Source organism: Erythrolamprus reginae, chromosome 1, assembly GCF_031021105.1.
Source record: "Erythrolamprus reginae isolate rEryReg1 chromosome 1, rEryReg1.hap1, whole genome shotgun sequence".
Lineage (NCBI taxonomy): Eukaryota > Metazoa > Chordata > Lepidosauria > Squamata > Dipsadidae > Erythrolamprus > Erythrolamprus reginae.
In genome coordinates, this window is record NC_091950.1 from 134,976,422 (window position 1) to 134,996,579 (window position 20,158).

At 39.3% G+C, this 20,158-nt stretch overlaps 1 protein-coding gene across 3 annotated transcripts; it reads left to right on the top strand.

Moving 5' to 3' along the window:
• The first annotated feature begins 183 nt into the window (after window positions 1-183).
• Window positions 184-19,822, top strand: RNH1 (ribonuclease/angiogenin inhibitor 1). Of its 3 annotated transcripts, none has more exons than XM_070765744.1 (10): window positions 184-427; window positions 9,662-9,761; window positions 10,369-10,539; window positions 11,123-11,290; window positions 12,698-12,868; window positions 14,556-14,726; window positions 15,611-15,781; window positions 16,700-16,870; window positions 18,311-18,481; window positions 19,231-19,822. In XM_070765744.1, exons 2-10 carry the CDS (start codon window positions 9,676-9,678, stop codon window positions 19,316-19,318), a joined length of 1,368 nt encoding a protein of 455 aa, XP_070621845.1. In that variant the 5' UTR covers window positions 184-427; window positions 9,662-9,675; the 3' UTR covers window positions 19,319-19,822. The 3 variants fall into 3 exon arrangements, with proteins under 3 accessions (XP_070621845.1, XP_070621826.1, XP_070621835.1); XM_070765725.1 differs by having other exon boundaries at window positions 427-523; XM_070765734.1 differs by lacking the exon at window positions 184-427 and adding an exon at window positions 4,285-4,406.
• The last annotated feature ends 336 nt before the right edge of the window (window positions 19,823-20,158 follow it).

Sequence of the window (20,158 nt, forward strand, 5' to 3'; positions counted from 1 at the left end):
ACGTTCATTTGTTCTTACTATCCTAGAATTAATAATAATGCTATTGTTTAACCTATTTATTTTATTTCCTTCTTTCAAGCCATTCATCTAGAGCCGTCACCTGTCTACTTCCCTCAGTCTCTCCCATTCAATGCAGTTATGCGTTTGTGTCTCGATTAAATATTCTATTCGTTTGGGAAGTTCAATGCATTTTTAAAAAAAAGAGTATATCATCTTCAAATTCCGTCCGGATCATTTTCAATAAATGCTACTTAAATTAGTGGCCCCCGACGCGTTCCAAGTTTGGTGAGGCTTTTTTTCCTTGGCATTTTGGCAGCACCGAAGAGGCTATTTAGACCAAACACCGCCGGTTGCGGGGAAACCAGACAGTAGGAAGTCGTAGCCTGACGTTCACTGCCAGCTTCCTTTGCCACGAAATCCGTGGGCGGTGAGTACGGCCTGGCGAATCGGGCTCCCGGGGTTGGGAAAAACGCGCTGTTGGGAGACGGGGTGACGATTGATCGATTGCGGAAAATGCGCCGCGGTGAGGCGAGCGGGCCTTTTGCAGAGAAAAGGGGGTACTGAAAGTTGGGTGGGGGAGTCGAGGCTGCTCGGAGGGAATGATCGCCCTTTCTGGGAAGCTCCGGAGTTGCTTCGTTTTGTCGCGGGGAGCCCGGGCGTTTCCTCTTGCTGCTGGGCGCGGCCTTCTTGCCTGGGGTTTTCCCGAGGAATGTAAGTGGGAGAGGGCTTCTCGGCTCTGCCAGGCGAAGGAGAGAGGGCGCGGTTTAGTCTGGAGCCAAAAGGCGACCGCCCACGTTCCGCGGAGCCATGGCATAGCCGGGCCTTGCTCGGCCTCGAAGGCGACTGAGGAGTCGCTGAGCGAGCAAAGCGAGCTGGGCCCTTTTTGTGGCCCATTGCCATACCGCTTTAGAGCAAAATGCAAGCAAAACAAAGCTGTCCCTTCTCCTTTCCTTCCTCGGATTTTTGTATAATGTTCTTCAAGGAAACATACAGGTGCTTTGCTAAAAACCAGCTGTCCCAAAACTGAGGCAAAAATAGAATAGAATAGAATAGAATACTTTATTGGTCAAGTGTGATTGGACACACAAGGAATTTCCCTTTGGTGCATATGCTTTCAGCGTACATAAAAGAAAAGATATATTTGTCAGTAATCCTGAGGTATAACACTTAAAGATTGTCATGGGGGTCAAATAAACAATGAAGAAACAATATTAATAAAAAATCTTAGGATACAAGCAACAAGTTACAGTCATACAGTCATAAGTGGGAGAAATGGGTGATAGGAATGATGAGGAAAATCTAGTAGTAATAGTGCAGAGTTAGTAAATAGTTAGACAGTGTTGAGGGAATTATTTGTTTAGTAGAGTGATGGCGTTGGGGGAAAACTGTGCTTGGGTCTAGTTGTCTTTGTGGGCAGTGCTCTATATCGACATTTTGAGGGTAGGAGTTGAAACAGTCCAGGAAGCGAGGGGTCAATAAATATTTTCACAGCACTCTTTTTGCAGTATACAGGTCCTCCATTGAAGGCAGGTTGGCATCAATTGTTTTTTCTGCAGTTCTGATTATCCTCAGAATTGAATACTGTTCATTACCAAATTCTTTGATTTTTGGAAGTAATTATTGGGAGATATTTGAAGTACCTACTAGGTCTTCTTCAAATTTCCACAGCAGGAGTGATGATGATGATGATAACAATAATTTATTAGATTTGTATGCTGCCCCTCTCCGAGGACTCAGAGTATTTTCCAGATTGAATTTCCAGCATAACCAACAAGGGTTGAGGTATTCACAATGACTTGTAAAATGTCCTAGATATGGATCATTAGACGATATATAGGATATTAAATGGAATTTAGTTTAAAGAAACACATTTAAGTTTCAGTATTTGATTATTCACCTGGGAGAAAATCCTTTGAAGTCTTAAGAGATTTCTTTCTAAGTAACTGCAATGTTTATATTTCTATCCTGAATGCAATGGTTAAGAAGAATCTTGTTTGTTTCATTACTACTGGTATATACAAGTAGTCTTCTGCTTACACCATTTCATTTACTGACCATTCAAAGTTACAACAGCCTTGAAAAAAGTGACATGGGGATCTTTGCAGCATCCCCATGATCATGTGATCAAAATTCAGATGCTGGACAACTGGATCATATTCACGATATGTCCCAAGGTCATATCACCTTTTGTCATTTTCTGACAAAGTCAATGAGGAAGCCAGATTCACTTAACAACTGGATTATGATCAACTGATTCACTTAACAACTGTGGCAAGAAATTTTTAAAAAATTACTTAAAATGTCTCACAACATAAATTTTGGTCTCAATTGTGGTCCTAAGTTGAAGACTATCTTTAAGTTTATTAGCATTCTGATCATACTCTCCTATTTCTATGGAGCATTTCAAATATGAATAGAATAGCAGGCTTTGTGCTGATACATATAGGCTATATGTTCCTCTTCTCCATGTTAACGTTTTTTCTTAATTCTTACCACTACAGGAGTACAAAATTTCAATTTCTTCCTGTTTATACTCAAGTAGCTTCTACTTATTACCCTCTTAGGACAGTTTTGGTTTAAGTTTCCCAAGACTTTGTAAGACCACAGTTTTCCCAATAGTGAGTTGAGTTTTGGGTTTGCGTGTTTCAACTAATAACTTATGCAATGCACATTCCCAACCACTGAAGTTAAAACACAAAGACACTGGTTACCAGAAGTGGAAGGTATAGAATTTCATAGTCATTTCCAGTGCATATGCTATTACTGAATGATGGTTCTTAAATGTGCTCAGGTTACTGGAAGTACAGGAACGCAACATGCAGGCTCTAGGGAAAAAACTAAGACAGAAGATAGGATCAGTTGTTAGTCACAAACCTGTTCAACTACTGGGTATTTAAAAATCTGCATTTCAAAAACTGAATACAGGTAGTCCTTGGCTTTGTTTAGTGACTGTTCAAAGTTACAATAGCACTGCAAAAAATGACTTGCAACCAACTGCCAGAGCATACCCATGATCACACATTAAAACATTTGGGTGCTTGGCAGCCAGCAAATATTTATTTATTATACCAGTCCAGGATGATGTGAACTCTATTTGTTACTTTCCACCAGCTTTTGATAAGTCGTCAGTAGGGAAAGTACAACTCACTCAATCCTTGCAGTGTTCACTTAGCAACCATGTCTAAAAAAGAAGAAAAACCCAGCATGACTTATTTAACTATCTTGTTTAGCATCAGTAATTATGGTGCACCAGTTGATTATAAATTGAGGATTACTTGCATAGCCCCTCCCATACCATGTGCTGTCTAGCCATATGGGGTTATAATTTGGATAATCCATTTTGTGTCCTTCACATCTGGAAAACACACTGAAGAAAAGCTATTATTTGCAGTGCTTGGGGAAAAAAACAAGTACAAAAGATTAAATCTTGGCAGTTTTCAAGTACTGTAGATGGAATTTGAGAAGACAGGGATGAATAACCACTGAGGTTACCAGAAAGAGATGGCATTTAATCCTATATTATTTTAATGGCTCAATTAAAGTAATAGATTGCTCTTAAAAGTTTATTGAAACTGCCAGAAGGTGGAACTAGTAAAATTATTGTCCATGTAGTACTGATGGAGAAGCCATGTTCAGATTTATTAGGTGTCTGAAAATAATTGACTTTTGACATTAGGATTTCTGATAAGCCCTTTCTTTGTTTTTATTTTCTTTCAAATATTTTTTTGCGCCATGCTTATTTTACAATTGAATTTTAGTCACGCCTTCTTTGCAGGCTGCCTTTTTTACTCCCCACAAAATGGTGTGAGGAAGAGGCTCGGCTGAGAAAAGGGGAGTTTTAAAACTCAACAAAAGGACTTTTACTCTCTCCTTTCGTGTGAGGAAATAAAACGCTTGCACGAATCTCGAACAAAAACAGAATAATTCCCCCGCCGCTGCGAAAAGGCCGTCGTAAACCTTCCCTAGGGCAGTGTTTCCCAACATTGGCAACTTGGAGATATTTGGACTTCAACTCCCAGAATTCCCCAGCCAGCATTTGCTGGCTGGAGAATTCTGGGAGTTGAAATCCAAATGTCTTCAAGTTGCCAAGGTTGGAAAACACTGCCCTAGGTAACCAACCTAAGTTTGCCGGCCTCTCAAACACGCGGAAAATTCGCTTTTATGGCCTCATCGGGATTGTGAGGAAACCCGAACGCAACGGGATACGCCTTGGATAGGGGCGGGGGCGGAGGGGTGGAGCAAGGAGGAAAGTCGGTTTCACTCTCTTCCAATTGGCCCGCGTAGGAAGGGGGCGTAGCCGAAGCGGAGAAGATATTTCGCCGTGAGTGGGTGGGGCTGGTAAGTCGTTTCTTCGTCCTCCGACAGGCCGGTAAGAGACGACCGTCTTGGCTGTTCCTATTAACCAGGTATGATGGGGGCAGGGGGGGGGGCGTAGCGCTGGCCACGGTGTTAGTCGGGTTTAAAACGGGTTGGAAGGGGACAGAAGGAAAAGGGAGGGGGGGAGGTTTCAAAGCCAACTGCGAACCCAAACCGTGTGTCGCGTTGGCAACGCAGCAAGAAACTTTCTGGCGCTTTCTGCGGCTCGTTCCTGGCTCCAGCTCGCTACTTGGGCTAATTTCGAATTGGGTTCACGCCCTTTTGGTTCCGTTGGAAAAACTCCGTTGCAAACTCGGCTCACGTTTGCCAGCGAAGCAACTGTATACGGTCTCTTCTTCAAAGAAGATGACTTGACAAAACGGGAGCCCCGAGGGAAAAAGAATCGTTGGCCGGTGACTCACCACAGCTTCGCCCTGAAGAGGTCGTTTTGAAGTATTTTTTTCGGTGGAAAAGGACCGCAAGGGGTGTCTCGTCTCTTTTATCTGCTACGTTTAAAAAGTTTATCTTCGCTTTAAGGAGCCGCGGCGCCAATCCAGGTTAAGAAACGCCGTTTGGATTCCTCCGCTTGTTTAAAAGCAATTGGAGCACACAGCAGCCTTTGCTGCCAAATGAATTTAATTCACTTTTACCTTCCCGAATCACGGCTAAGACCATGTGGTCTGCCAAAATCCCAGTGACTGGCAGCCAGGATATTTTTAGGTTTAGAGGAGAAGTGTCCTCTGCTTAAGAAGTCCCCTTCTTTAATTTTTAAAGTTACAAATAACTTTAAATAACCCGTCCCCAATTAAAATTATCTCCTGTTTTTTCCCTTCATTTATAAATTGGGATTTTACTTATAGTTACTTGTAAGTTATAAGATGCTGCTACCGTATGTATAAAACCTAGATCCGGCAACAACAAAAAATATGAATGGTTATTTTATGGGTTTTAAACTGTCTTTTATATTGTTTTTTTAGATGTTGTATGCCGCCCAGAGTCGGAAAGGAGTTGGGTGGCCTATAAATTAGATAAACAAACAATAAATAAATAAATAAATAAATAAATATTGTCTAGTTATCTGTAAGCCATTAAGTATTTTATGATGGGGTAGACTAGATTAATAATTGTACCAAAAAACTTAACACTTTGCCCTCTAATAGTCATCTGATTTTTTTTTCCTGAGCCAGATCTGGTAGTACATCCTCTGGAGTTTTGCCACTACATTTTTTATAATTCTTTGGTCATATGACTAGAAGGATTAATGAATGTGAGAGAATAAAGTTATGGTCCAATCCATTTGTAGGGCACTAAGTTTGGTGTGGTGCTTTTTTAAATTTAAAAAAATATTTCAATAATTTGTTGGCAATGCTCATTTGCCAAAAGCAGGATGCTTTTGGTCTTTTTGTGTAGGCAGATGGTTTTAATTTGTGAAAGGCATTTTTCACTGCCTATTTTCAGATTGCCTAACATAGGAATCAAGTTCAATAATCTTTCAAATTTTTGATCATGCTTCTAATAAAAATAATGGCAACCATTTTCCAATTCTTGCTTTTGTTTGTGTTTTTTCTCCCTCCACCCCAGCTAAGAAGAAACATTTAATTGAAGTTACAAAATAAAATGCTCACTTTTCTTTCTATCTAGATTGTGGAAATGTGTACATTTCAAAATTTAATATAATTTAATTTATTAAATTTATAAGCCAAAATAATTTGGACGAAACACATGACTCTACCGTAATGCATTGCTCTTTATAATGTTCATTAAAACAGTCCAGCAACTGATGCTAGTGCTGCTTGAAGGAGTTAGCTTGTTAAAGTTAATGTAACTTTTAAAGTGGCAGCATTGTATGGCTCAAACAGACACCTGGAAAAACAGATGCTTTATGAATAGTGGAGAATGGGCAAAAGCAGTTTATCAAAATTTTTGAAACATGCATTACCTTTAATTTTAAATGTTAATACTCACATAGCACTTTGGCGGTACATATGCCTTTGGCAAGAGAATGGAAATAAGATTTTTGAAACAAATTTCAGGTATAGTGCTATGAAATAACCACATCTGGAATATTAAATTTAATATGCTATAACAATAACTTTATGGATTCTCTTGAAGTCTTTATGATGAATAGGCAAGAAATAAATCGACAGGATCCGTTTTTAAAGAGCACCTTGATTATATAGTTTTAAATATGACAATAAGCAAATAGCCTCTCAGATGATAGTTTCTTTTGAGCGATGGCTGGTAACATGTTCCACTTGCTTTGCCCCTAGAGCACACTTGGACAATGTTTGTGGGCCAGAGGACACACTAGATATTTAACTCTTAAGATGTATATGAAGATGTGAATGATCTGTTAAATCATATTAATTGATACAGCAGACGATAAGATTTGTAGTTTGTGAGGGCCTTGAGACCTCAGGGATATTCTCTGCTACTACTATTGCTTATTTTTGTGTCATTATTTTTTCCTCTGGATAGACAAGTGTCCAAAGTAACCATAGTGTGGCAACTTCTTTTCTATCTTGTAAGAACACCTGTGGGAATTATGAAAGTTTAGGAACATTCTTAGAAAATAAATATGAGGCTAAAGGCTGGCATAGTGCTTTCTTGGATACCAGCTTCTTACAGATTTAATAAAAGAACCAAAAGTAAACTAGAATGAGGCAAAGAGTAGAATTCAGTTTTTCTACCCCTGTTATGGAATTACAGATAACAAGGTAATTTCCAGGCAGTGTAAATATACCTAAATGGCATTGAAACAGCTGTGGGATGACAAATGTTACGGTTTTTTATTATCCATAGGAACATTACAGTGAAAAATAATTGGAAGTTATGTTGACTTAACTACGAATTAAATAGCATTCATAAAAGCTTATTTGAATTAACCATTGAGCAGTCAGACAGTGATGGTAGTAAGCTCTCTTCTTCATGCAACTGAATTTCTGGGATTTAACATGGATATTATGCCTCATAATTTTTAGAAGCAGTGTGGAGGTGGATTGAGATTGCTTTCTTTTGGAATATCTTTTAAAATTACTAGTTGGAGGATTCCCAGTTTGGGATAGTGGTTAAGGCAACAGGCTGGAAACCAAGAGATGTGATTTTTAATCTGGCCTTAGGTATGAAAGCTGGCTGGGTGACTTTGGGCCAATCAATTTCTCTCTGCCCAATTCACCTACCATGTGGTTTTTGTGAGGAAAAAATAGGAGAAAGGAAAATCAGGTATGTTCATTGCCTTGAGTTTCTAAAAATAATTTAAAAAAAAGAAAGTTAAGCAGGCCTAAGCCTGCTTATTTTCAAAGTCTAAACAAGCTCACTCTGGCTGCTTCCTGCAGAGAGAGTCCCAAATAGAATACATTTTCCCAAGAATTACTTGATCTTATGAAGTATTTCTTTGTCTTTGTCTATAATGAAATGAAATGCTCTCTTCCCTCAGGATGGGATAATGGCTTGCATTTCTGAAAGTGATTGGCAAAGCAACCATATGGTATTTGGAATAAAGAGAGGGGAGGGGAGGAAAAATAATGGGAGGATTTAAGTTGCACAGTTGAGTTGTCCATTCTTAAGAGCATGTTGTCACCACAGAAATAAGTTACTAAATCTCAGAGATTACATATAGAACAATAACAGACCACCTTATCTAATACTCCCATATCTTTGGCTTTAAGCTGGCAGTGTGGAGCAATTTTCAGCCAAGGATGGACATTATGTCAGCAATGGTATGATCAAGGCAAACTAGATCAAACACACACTGTCCTTCCACCTTGTTTAAACTTCAAGGTAACAATGAGGAGAGTCATTTCACAGAAATCTTAAGAATTTACCCCCCTGTAGTTACTGGTGAGATTGCAAGATTGACTTCAAAGCTCCATGGCTTCCATTTGCATTAGCAGGCCAGAAAAGACAGATACTGATCACAAATGTTTAATCAGTAGATGCAACTCAATTGGGGGTGGGGGCACCCAAAACCAGGAATTACATAGATATTAGGGACAAACACAGTTTATCTTCCAGAAAAAGTGGGAGTGAGTAGCACTGAAACAATACTATAGAGAACTCGTTCTAAGCCCCCAGCACACAAAACACAGAGGATAAAGTTTATTTACACGGACCTGAAGGCTGGGAGGTATCATACATCATAGTTTGACAGTTGAGAAAATAAATCCAGAAATGGGTTTTTGTTTTCCTAAGAATTTAACGCATAGAAATTTAAAGTGAGCGAGGTTGGCAGTCTTTCTATGTATTCAGAATGAACAGATTAATTTGCACACTGCATAAAGCTTCCTATCCCTTCAGCAGTTATAATTATGGTGAATTCACCATTAGAACATCACTTCTATGTGGAAAAGATTATTTGTAGAATGGATTAGTAATTAGGATGGTTATTTAGGCTGGTTTTGCTAGAACTGATCAATTACATATTTCCTAGAAGGTTATTTGATGTAAGTAATTGTTAGAATGACATCTAAGTCACTTCAACTTAAAGAACTCAATTTATGCCAAGATTCGTTTATAAATGTGTTAAGGAAAAAAGTTACATACTAACTACTATAATATATAATAGATATAATATATGCATGTTACTACCACAGGACCTGTAGTAACATGCATATATTCCTGCAGAAATTAACTCTTGAAGAGAGAGTGAATAATATTAGAGCCAAAATATATAACATCAGAATATAAGAAGCTAACATCAGTTCATTAGGTCCTGCTAGTCTATATGTGGGAAAATGTATTGGTTTACTAAGGAATATGACCAACCAGACAAGAAACCACCAAAGTAAAGGGGGTAGTTTTTTAAAAGGAGTGTTTAGTCTTGTGAAATAGCTCTCAAACCCCTGAAAATCACAAAAATGAGCAAAAAGCAGCTTTTCTCAGATTTCACTCAACAATTTTCCAGGATTTTCAGGAAAATATTCTTGAGATCTGTTTAAAAGTACCACAATTATACCATGATGTTTGGCAAGCAATGCACATGCTTTGCCCCTCGATTGTAGTTCCTTCTTTCTGGTAAGCTATGCTGCCTCTTGAGTGTAACATTTCACAATTTATCTATATGTGCTGCAAAATTATTGCAGCAGTTCCTGTTCAAAGGAGTCTTTTTAAAGTTCCAAATGTCTTCAGACAAAGGTATTTAGCTCTTGAGCAAGATTGGTGTCCATGAAGAAAATTCTGTCTTGAAGTGGCTAGCATGGCTGTAATTGCAAGGGACCAAAAATGTAACTCCACTAGTTTGCATCCGGTCATGCATTCAAGTAGGCTGTTTTTTTAACCCGAGAATGTCTTTTCTTCCTCTCTCTAGTTAAGACCTCAGAAATGGACCTTGACTTGCAGTGCCAAGAATTTGATGCACCAAAATGGAAAGAACTTGTTGCGTCCATGAAACAACACAAAACAATTAGGTAAGTTAAGTGAATTGCAAGGGCTTTTTGAAGCCATTATTTGACAAATCTAAGATTTCCCTTCATGATTTGAATTGGGGGAAATCAATAATGGAGCAGCATAAAAATTCTTCTGCAATGTGAAGAATGGTATTCCCCCCTCCCCCCTTCACTTTCTCCCTCCCATGTTTTGCTTTCCCATGTAGTCAACATTTCTAATTCTTAGAAGTTTTAAATGTGTGGACTTCACCTCCCAGAATTCCCTAGCATTGAAAAACACTGCATATAGTGATTTCTTTTTCTTGCTCCCATTCATGTGCTTTCCAGGTACATTTGCTCATAGATTCTCTTTAGCCATCTTGGACAGATTGTTCACTATAGTAGCAAATTGTACTGAAAGCACTTAGTATTGGTTTTGGGGGTTGGGCGATCATCTAGGTGTACTAAGTTGCTCCAGGATTTTTTTAAATACTTGAGATATACGCCCATCCAGCATCTGTTAGAAGTTATTCAAGCATTATAAAAGTGTACTAATAAGCTTAGCCTATGCGGGTGCTGTACATGACAGATAATTCATCTGGCTAAATTAGAGCTAATGCCTAAACCCATTTCTCCTCTAATTTTTTAGATTGGATGACTGCGGTGTGGGAGTTAGCCATTGTGAAGATCTTTCTGTTCTTTTGACTACCAACCAGGAACTAATTGAACTGAATCTAAGTAACAATGAACTGGGAGATGCTGGTGTAGATGTTCTATGCAAAGGGTTGTTAAACCCCAATTGCAAACTTCAAAAACTCTGGTAAATATTCCTAGAATTCATAAACGCTTTAGTAGCTTTGGATTATACCTTCCACAAAGGGAAACATTTATAGAGTTATATGCCTTCCATGTTACTCTCTTCCAAATGTGGTTATACAAATACTCTAGCATTTCTCCCAGGCATAAATTCTCAATATAATTCTTCATTGACTGTTATAGGCCAACTATGACATTTATTACATCCTGTTATAATAGCAATTGGCACTGGAATTTCTGATGCTATGTGATGCAGTCATAAAACATATAGGTAGTTTCACCTTACAACATGATACATAATGCATCAATATTATTTCATGGAACTCATTAAGAAAAACAGAAAGAGCCACTCTGCTGAAACAGAGGAGTCATATTGGGAGAAGTTAAATCTGCCTTAAATCTGTGGCTTGAAGTTAAATCTTCAAGCCACATTGCCATGTTCAGGAATGGGAATTTGTGGCCTTCAAAATGTGTTTGTTTGACTGCCATGTTCCAGCCACCATGACCATAACACTCAGTGAGATGATACTTGCTATCCGCTCCTACTCTCAAGCATCAATGTAATTTACGCCGTTTTATTATTCCAGGTTGCGAAACTGCAATTTAACTAAAGCTTGCTGTGAGAAGCTTCGTTCTGTAGTTAGCAAATCATCTCTGACAGAACTACACTTGGGAGATAACAGTTTGGGCACATCAGGTGGAAAAGCATTGTGCCAAGGACTTGTGGATCCAAACTGCCAACTAGAATCACTACAGTAAGTAGCTGAAGTCCTTCAGTACATATAAGACAGGAAATATGTTTTAGTTAGACGTTTCTCAACGTTAGAAAGCTTCTTTTTCACCCATCGTGCAAGGACCACCCACACAGATTTGGATAAACCAGCGAGTGTGGGATAGTGGTTGAGGTACTAAGATTGAGGAGATCAATCATTAAATTATATCAGAGAGTGATCCAAAGTCATTATCTTTCACCCAGACAGCTAGAGATTATATGAATCTCAGGGAAGGTGGACTTGGCATCATCCTTTACTCATTTTAGATATCAGGTCATTGACTTTTCAGCGGCTCTGGTTTCTGATTGTTACCTCTTAATACCTAGTCTGCTTATAGTAAATTTTCTGTCTTGGAAATCTCAGGGATTTCCCAATGTTATTTATTAAAGGGGTTGTACATCTGTACATTTTTTTTTTTTAATAATGGCACGAGATATCTTCTGGACTCTTAATCTTGACTGATGAACAAGAAACATTTTATGATTGGGGTAGCTTTCATACAGATTATCTGGTGTGCCAGTTGTGCCCTTTCTTGAATCGAGAGGCCTTACCACATCTTGTAGTAGTTATGACTTAGTTTCATTTTGGCAGTTGCAACATTTAAGTGGGTCTGCGAAGACCACTTAGAAACTACAGGTTGAATATAGTGCAGCAATACAAGTAGATTGTGAGCATATCTTATTTTGATTACGTAGCATTTCTGCTCTGTATTGGTTAATGCTAGGGGCCCAGATACCTGCACAACATCCTTTCTCTGGTTGTTTTTGCCCATTCCATAAGATCTGGCAGAATCAATATGCTCCAGATTCCATTAGTGAAACAGTGCCATCTTGTTGGGATATTGAAGATGTGTACTCTGTGCCATTTCTGCTTTCTGGAACCCCCCCCCCCCCCCACTCCCACCCCAAAAAATGCACACAATGCCAATTTTTTGTGTTTTCAGAAAGGCTTGATGACCTGAGTTTTCTACAAATCCTTAGTAGGATGGTTTGTGACTCTGATTGTTATTTCATTAATTTTCCTGACTTGGGTTTTGATTGTTATTTGCTTGCTTGTAAACTGTAATTATAAACTTGCTTTCTTGCTTTAATCTTATTTATGCTTTGTTGGCTACTTAGATTTGGTGTTATTATGGAGACCAACTAGAGGTAGATTAATTAAATGAATAAGAAACTAAACATTGAATTTGGGTTGGAAAGACTTACACTTTATTTATTGTCACCTTGAATGTACACTAATTGGCATACATTAAAATGAAATTACCTTTCAGACAGCTCTGCCATAGGTTATTAATATGTATACAGTACATCCCCTGCACCATCCCCCAAATGTATAATATATGTCTTTACTGTTACCTTTTGGAAGTTAACTCACTCCTCTCTCTTATAGACTACAATTCTGTGACCTCACAAAGGAAAACATAGAAGCTCTCTGCTCTGTACTGTGTGTCAAATCATCCCTGCAAATGCTCAACCTGAGTAATAACAAGCTAGGAGATGAAGCAGTGAAAAACCTCTGCCAAGCCTTGGTGAAAGGCTCTTCTAACTTGCAATCCCTACAGTAAGTTCATATTTGTACGGACTATTCTCTTTTGGAGTATGTCACGGCTGAAAATTTTACCCTTGCTTGAGTAATCCACCCTAGATGGACTTTACCAGAGTGAACGTTTGAAGCAGTTTGAGATTGGAATAGCTATTTCAGTTATTCTGAGTTCAGAATAAAACAAATTTATTACCCTGAGGTAAAATGAATGGCCAAGAAGGTGTCAAATTTAAGGCCTGTGGGCCAATGTACCCTCTAATTTTTTTTCGGTGTGGGCGGAAAAGTATAGTGTCTGAGCGACAGTCCCTTTGGGACTGGGCGGCATAGAAGAATGAATGAATAAATAAATAAATAAATAAGAAAAAATCCCTTTTTTATTAAAAGAAATTAATAATTTAAAAAAATCAAAATCCATTACTATTAAAACTAAATCAACCAGCAAAACCAAAAACATAACTATTAATAAAAACAGGTGAGGGCTGGGGTTTTTTCCTGTTATTATTTAAGTGCTTTTACCATATGCTTTAAATCAAGAGTCACTTCTCTCTCTGTTTTTCTCTCTTTCCTGTCATTCTCTGCCTCAATCATTTTCTCATTTCTCTTTTCTCCCCTTTTTTCTATCATTTCGCTCTATCTCTTCCTTCCACTCTTCTCTCTCTCTCTTCCTTCCTCTCATCTCTCTCTTGCTTTCTCTCTCTCTCTTTCCCTCTCCCCCCCCTCTTTCTCTCTCTTTTTCTCACTTTCCCTCTCATTTTCTTTCTCTCTCACTCACTCTTTCTCTCTTGTTTTCTTTCTCACACTCTTTCTCTCTCGTTCTCTCTCTCTTGCTATCTCTTTCTCTCCCCCCTTTCTCTCTCTCTCTCTCTCTTTCTCACTTTCTATCTTGCTGTCTGTTGCTCTCACTGTCTCTCGTTCTCTCTCTGTTCTTCTCAGTGGAGTCCGGCGAAGGTGATATTCAATGTCAGGGGGGCGCGTGCGTTTGCGCGCGCTCCAAATCCCCCTGCTAGCCCCCCCGAACATAAAAAATAAGAAAAGCCTTCGCTCGCGCGCCCCCGACATTAAATATCACCTTCGCCGGCCTCCGCTGAGAGAATGCCTGCTCCGCCTCTCCTGCAATCCCCTTGCCGAGAGCCCGGGACGAAAGTGCTCTCGGCAAAGGTGAGACGGGCAGGGTGTGTGTTCCTGGTGCGGGAGGAGCCGCGCCGAAAGGCAGGAGGCGGCGGAGGAGCAGAGGGGGCGGGTGGGGGGCAGCGCCGAAAGGCCGAGGGGCCGGAGGAACTGTGGGGAGGCAGGGGCGGCCGTGGCTCCCTTCCCTTCTGCTGCCGGCGCCTCCCCCCCCCCCGCGGCTGGCATGGGGATGGGGAGCGCGCGGCCGTGAAAAAGGCTGCGCGGGGGTGTATTTTGGGGGGCGCCGGCACGCGCAGGCAGCTTTTGGGGAACGGTGCTGTGGGCCAGATCCAGACCACAATGTGATCGGATTTGGCCAGGCCAGTGTGGTTTTGGCCCACTACCCAGCGCAAAGAAGGAACATGTCAGCAATCTGGGGACTGGTATCACACCCTTAGAAATTTAAAGCCATGTGTTCTGTAGCTGCAAGATGCCTATCTCTAACACTGTGACTATTGTACGCAGAGTTGTTGAAATAACAAAATTCTTTCTAGTGAAATACAATGCAGCTTTGGAATTGTTTTTTGTTTATTTACAGTTTAGAGAGCTGTGAGATCACACGTGCTAGTTGTAAGGACCTCAGTACTTTCCTCGGTAATACCCCAACCTTGAAAGACTTATGCATCGGAGACAACAGTATTGGTGATGCAGGACTAGCTATCCTCTGCCAAGGCGTCCAAAATCCAAATTGCAAAGTAGAGAAACTATGGTAAGTGGCTCCCTAAACATTGGCAGTCTTAGAATCTTGTATGAAATGCCCTTTCATAACAAAAATCAATCAGGCTGTCAACCCCCTGAGGCAACTAGGTTGTTACAGCCAAATCCAGAATGGAAATCTGCTTAGCAATGTCTCTATTTTATTTCAAATTGGAAAATGGAGCTAATTTATTGCATTTTTAATATTTAAAACTACAGTTATATAATTATCTTAATATGTTAAAAAACAGTATACATTTTCTGATATTCTGGTTTGCTACCATAAATCTTGGCAGCATACTTTCTTCTCTCAGTGTAAATGAGAATAATTCATGAAATTTAAAGTATACACAATCTAAGATGTACACATAGGTGTTTTTGGTATTCCTCTCTGTAGGGGATGGAACTCCGTGTGCAATTTCTATAATAATTATTGACGTCTATAAAGTATATATCTAAAGGAATGTAACATTTACCATAAATGAATCACAAATCCCAGTTTTCATCCATGTTTTTATAAATGGCCGTCTAATTTAGTAATGTTAAAAATAATCTCTGATTCTGGAGTAATATCAGAGATGCTACCACCAAATGGCTGCATCAGATGGGGGTCCCATTCACATCAAAGACTCTTGGGGGGGGGCAATCTTCAGGGTTCAAGTATGATGAGAAATAGATTTGGTTTTGATCTGTTTTCATTGGCCAAGGGAGAATTTTTATTCTGGATCATATGTTTATTTCAATATTTTTATGCATTACTACTTACTACAAGTCAATGGGATGTAGTTTAAGGAGCATGCTTATAAAGATGTAATTTTTTTCAAATGAGGGAACCATTTGAAACATATCTTAATTGTTGGTGAAAAGCTAAAGGCAATGTTTTGGTGATTATTTCAGGTTGTGGGAATGTAATATCACTGCTGATGGTTGTAAGGAACTTGCCACAATCATTGGCACCAAAGAGACACTCAAAGAGATCAGCCTGTTGGGAAATCCTGTGAAAGATGACGGAGTAGAATTTTTATGTCAAGGGCTGAAGGATCCAAAAACAAAACTCCAATCTCTATGGTAAGTGCGTGTTTTCTTTTTGCTGCAATCAGCAAACTTGCTTAACAGGATATGTTTAGAATGGAGGGACCTCATAGCTTCAAGGGATTGCTTAAATGACATTCCTGTGAAGCTTCTGATTTCAAGAATCTGTAAGGTAACTTATTCCCAGCAAATATATCCTTGCTGTGAGGTGGAAGCTCTTTAAACCTCCCTTAATTTTCTGAGCATATCTTTGCTTTTCTGTTACTTGCAGAAAAGCAAAGATACACTGAAGCCCTAGGCCCGCGTGTCACAAGTGGCACACACAGCAATATTGGAGGGGACACGAGACGTTGCCCTATGTTAGCTCCAGTGTTCAGGTGCATGCTAGCTAGCTGATTTTCAGCCTTAGCGAAGACCATTTTGTCCTGGAGTGCAAAATGGCCGAACCAGCAAACCAGACATTTGGAAGAACGGGCAAACCAGAAGTCTGTTTTTCCAAACTTCTGGTTTGCCAGTTTGGCCGTTTTATTCACCATCCCAGGCTTCTGTGAAGCCTGTGCACATGTGCGTGGAGGTGGGAATTATGTGCATGCAGGGGCAGCATGGATGGATGTGCATGCGTGAGGGGGAGGAGAATTAATGTGGACGTGCCCATGTGCTAACACATAAACACACACACACTTTTGGCACACAAACCAAAAAAGGTTCAGCATCATTGCCCCTGGCCAAATGGATATGAAAGTGAGAGTTCTGTGTGGAAAGAAGGAGAGAATCATGTGGGGTAAATAACACTAGGGTTACTGGGTCTTCAGCATGTTGTTCCGTATAGGCTGGAACAAAACTAGCTACTAATAAAACTTTGGCAGAAGAGAAAGCACCCAAAATCTGGGAAAAGACTTGTTGCATTGCAAAGCCCCAAAGTTCCTAAGAGATGCACTTATTTGCCTGTTACAGGTTAAGAGATTGTAGCTTGACTGCGGCTTGCTGCAAGAGTATTAGCTCTGCTTTGAGCGTGAACAGTGTCCTAAAAGAGCTGCAGCTGGGTGGCAACTCCATTGGAGATACAGGAGTGATTGAAATCTGTGAAGGTCTGAGCAGTCCCAGTTGCAACCTTGAATCCCTCTGGTGAGTCACAGTGTAAACCTCTATTTTCCTTTCTGTTTACTGCTTTATGTGGGATTCTCTTAACCCTGTTTTTCAAACCTGGCAACTTTAAATTGTGTGAACTTCAACTCTCATGCCGTATGGGGAATTCTGGGAGTTGAAGTCTATATATCTTAGAATTGCCCAAGTGTGAAAAACACTGATCTACCTTTTTAATTTTGCCTGGAGTTTGCGGTGAATATTTTCCAACCACCCAGCTTCTGAGGCCAACATTCTTCACCTAGAACAGGTGTAGGCAAAGTTGGCTCTTCTATGACATGTGGACTTCCAGCTCCCGGAATTCCTGAGTTGGAATGATTGACTCAGGAATTCTGCAAGTCCACAAGTCATAGAAGAGCCAACTTTGCCTACCCCCTGACCTAGAACAACAATATGAATAGTCTTTGGGAATATATTAGTCCAGGAGGTATCTTCCTATGAAAAGTTGGCCAACACTAAAGCATTAGGATTCTTTTAGCAAAAAGGGGGCTTATACTCAAAATCTGAATGAATAAAGAGGACTAGTAGGATACTAGATTTTGGTGTCATTTTAAATGGCTGATCTTCATCAGGTTTCCCATGACACTCACACTGCATCATAATCCAGCAATTTTGAAGGGTAGACAGTTATCATTGAAGATGTTTTTATATGCTAATTTCTTTTTTTATACATATTAACCAATCTGGAAGCCTTTAAAAAAATCTCCACCTTCTTAATGCAAATAATAGGGTAGAGATTGTTTCTAAAGATTGGTGTACTAATCACAGTAGTCTTCACCAAAGAACAACTGATAGATGCAACCAACCTTTGGGGAAATCAAATGGTTTCATTGATTTTGAGCTGACTGAAGTTAGTTTAAGGGTATTGGCCTAAGTATTTAAGTATATTAGATGCTTTTCAAACCCCTCTCTTCCTATCCCCCCCTCCCAGTGATTTATTGAAGAATAACTAATACATTGTAGGTGGTGACTATTCAAAGTTACATTGGCACTGCAAAAGGTGATTTATGACTGTTTTTCACACTTACGACCGTTTCAGCATCTCCGTGGTCGGGTGATTAAAATTCAACTGGATCATATTTGTGATGGTTGCAGTTTCCTGGGGTCATATAAACCCCTTTTGCAGTCTTCCATGAAGCAAAGTCAATGAGGAAGCTAAATTCACTCAACAACCATGTTACTAACAATATAACTTTTGGCAGTAGTATGAAAAAAAAACTAAAAGTTACTCAATGAAATCAATGAAACATTTTTGAGGGTTGGAACATTTGCTCTTTGCAAATAGAGGCTCTTGATGGCTCTTAACTACATAGTTAGGGCAGTTTTCCTTAATATTTATACAAATGGAAGGTGCTTTTCCCCCCATTGTTCCTGGGATTTTTATTGCAAACATTATTTGGTGTTTTTCTGCCTTCTTCCTAGGCTGGGGCAGTCAAGTATTACAGCAGGTTGCTGTGATGCACTTGCCAAACTTATAGTTGACAAATCATCTCTACGAGAACTGGATGTGAGCTACAGCCACATAGGGGATGAGGGAGTGTTGAAGTTGTGTGAAGCAGTGAAAAATCCAAACTGTAACCTGAAATACCTAATGTAAGTATCTCTTGGTTAGCATGTAAGAATGAGGACAAAGGGATCATTTAAGAACGATTATAGAAAAATGGAAAGGATTCGGTCTATAATTGTGTTCCGATTAAAAACTACATCCAACTTTAATAGAGCTTCCTAAACTGCTCTCCGCCAAATGCCTTTATTATATTTGCAGTCAGTCTGTAATTATTTCCAGGACGAACCATTTTAAATATTTCAGAACAGTGGTGGGTTGCACCCAGTTTGACCTGGTTCTATGAACCGGTAGCGCCAGTGGTGGGAGGCTCCACCCACTTGCCCAGGACTCTTCTGCACATGTGCGAACTGGTAGCAACGGATTTTGGAAACCACCGCTGTTTCAGAAGCATTTCATTGAGCGCCTAATTAATTGGCTTTTTCTTGAGTAGCCTTGCTCAAAGAATCATTCAGGATTCTTCAAATGCTTTTGATGTTCCTTCAAAGTGATTTACCCTCAAATGTGTATCTTTAGAAACAATTGTTCTGGTTGATTGAATCTTAATGTTAAAAAAAGCGTTAGTTGAATGCCTGCCTTTGGGGTAACCAGAACATCTCCCTCTATGGGAAGTAGCCTCACTTGTGGAAAAGAGCTTTCATGTGTGTTACTGAATTATTGCAGATGTGATTACCAACTTTGAGTGATTTTATGCTTGTCTGGTGGTTCTAGTGTAGTTCTAGTATTAAATTCTCATCTTTAATCTGTGGTATTAATCTGAATGAAATTCTTTTTGCAGCTTGTATGACACTTTTTGGACTTCCAAAGCCGACAAGGAAGTGAAGGCTCTCGAAGGGCTGAAGACTGACTTTCAAGTGGTTACATGAGCGGAGCGGCTTTGCTGTAACCATTTCTTGTCTTCTGTTGATCTTTGTTTTATAAACCAAGTTACTAGTCCAGTGGTTTGTGTTTTTTTTTTTATTTCAGAGTTATGGAAATGATGTGATGTACTCAAAACTTCCATTCCATGTTAGAAATATGATAAAATGCTGAGTTAGTTCTGGAGAAAGCTTTTAAGTCTATAGCAAATTAAAATATATGCATAAAACCAAGTGGGTGGGCTTTTTACCCTTTGGAAAATAAGAGAAGAGTAGAACAAACTAAAATAAACTCTTGCCCACTGTCATAAAGCAATAATGTAGATTGTGTTAATTTTCCCCCAGGGTAGGAAATAGAATTGTTTAGATACGATTAATTGACAACATCGCTCACTTTGATAGCTAACGGAAGGTTAAATGCAGTTATTTTGTATTTTCTGCTGAAAGTACAAATGGTTTTATCTCTCTCAGCCTATGTAGCCTTATTAAAAATAAAGTTTATTTGTGAAGATATATTTAGGATTCTGTCTTTTGTTAAAAGAGACACCAAACATTTACATTAATTTCCTTTTATATATTCATGGATCAATACACTGATTACTACATTAATTTTTTTAAAGCCTGTACAATGCAAATACTGATCTCAATACCAGAGAAGATTCTGGGAGAGATAATCAAGTAACGAATCATCACACACCTAGAGGTAAACGAAGTAATAACCAAAAGTCAACATGGTTATCAAAAACATGCCAGACTAATATTGCATTCTTTGACAAAGTGACAAAATTAGTGGACCAGAGGAATGCTGTCAATTTAATTTACTTGGACTTCAGTAAGGCATTTGATAAA

Bases quoted from the DNA above. Each gene is read 5' to 3' on its own strand.
- RNH1 (XM_070765725.1), top strand. The intron at 15,782-16,699 runs GTAAGTGCGTGT...TGCCTGTTACAG, and splicing joins ACAAAACTCCAATCTCTATG to GTTAAGAGATTGTAGCTTGA. The intron at 18,482-19,230 runs GTAAGTATCTCT...TTCTTTTTGCAG, and splicing joins TGTAACCTGAAATACCTAAT to CTTGTATGACACTTTTTGGA.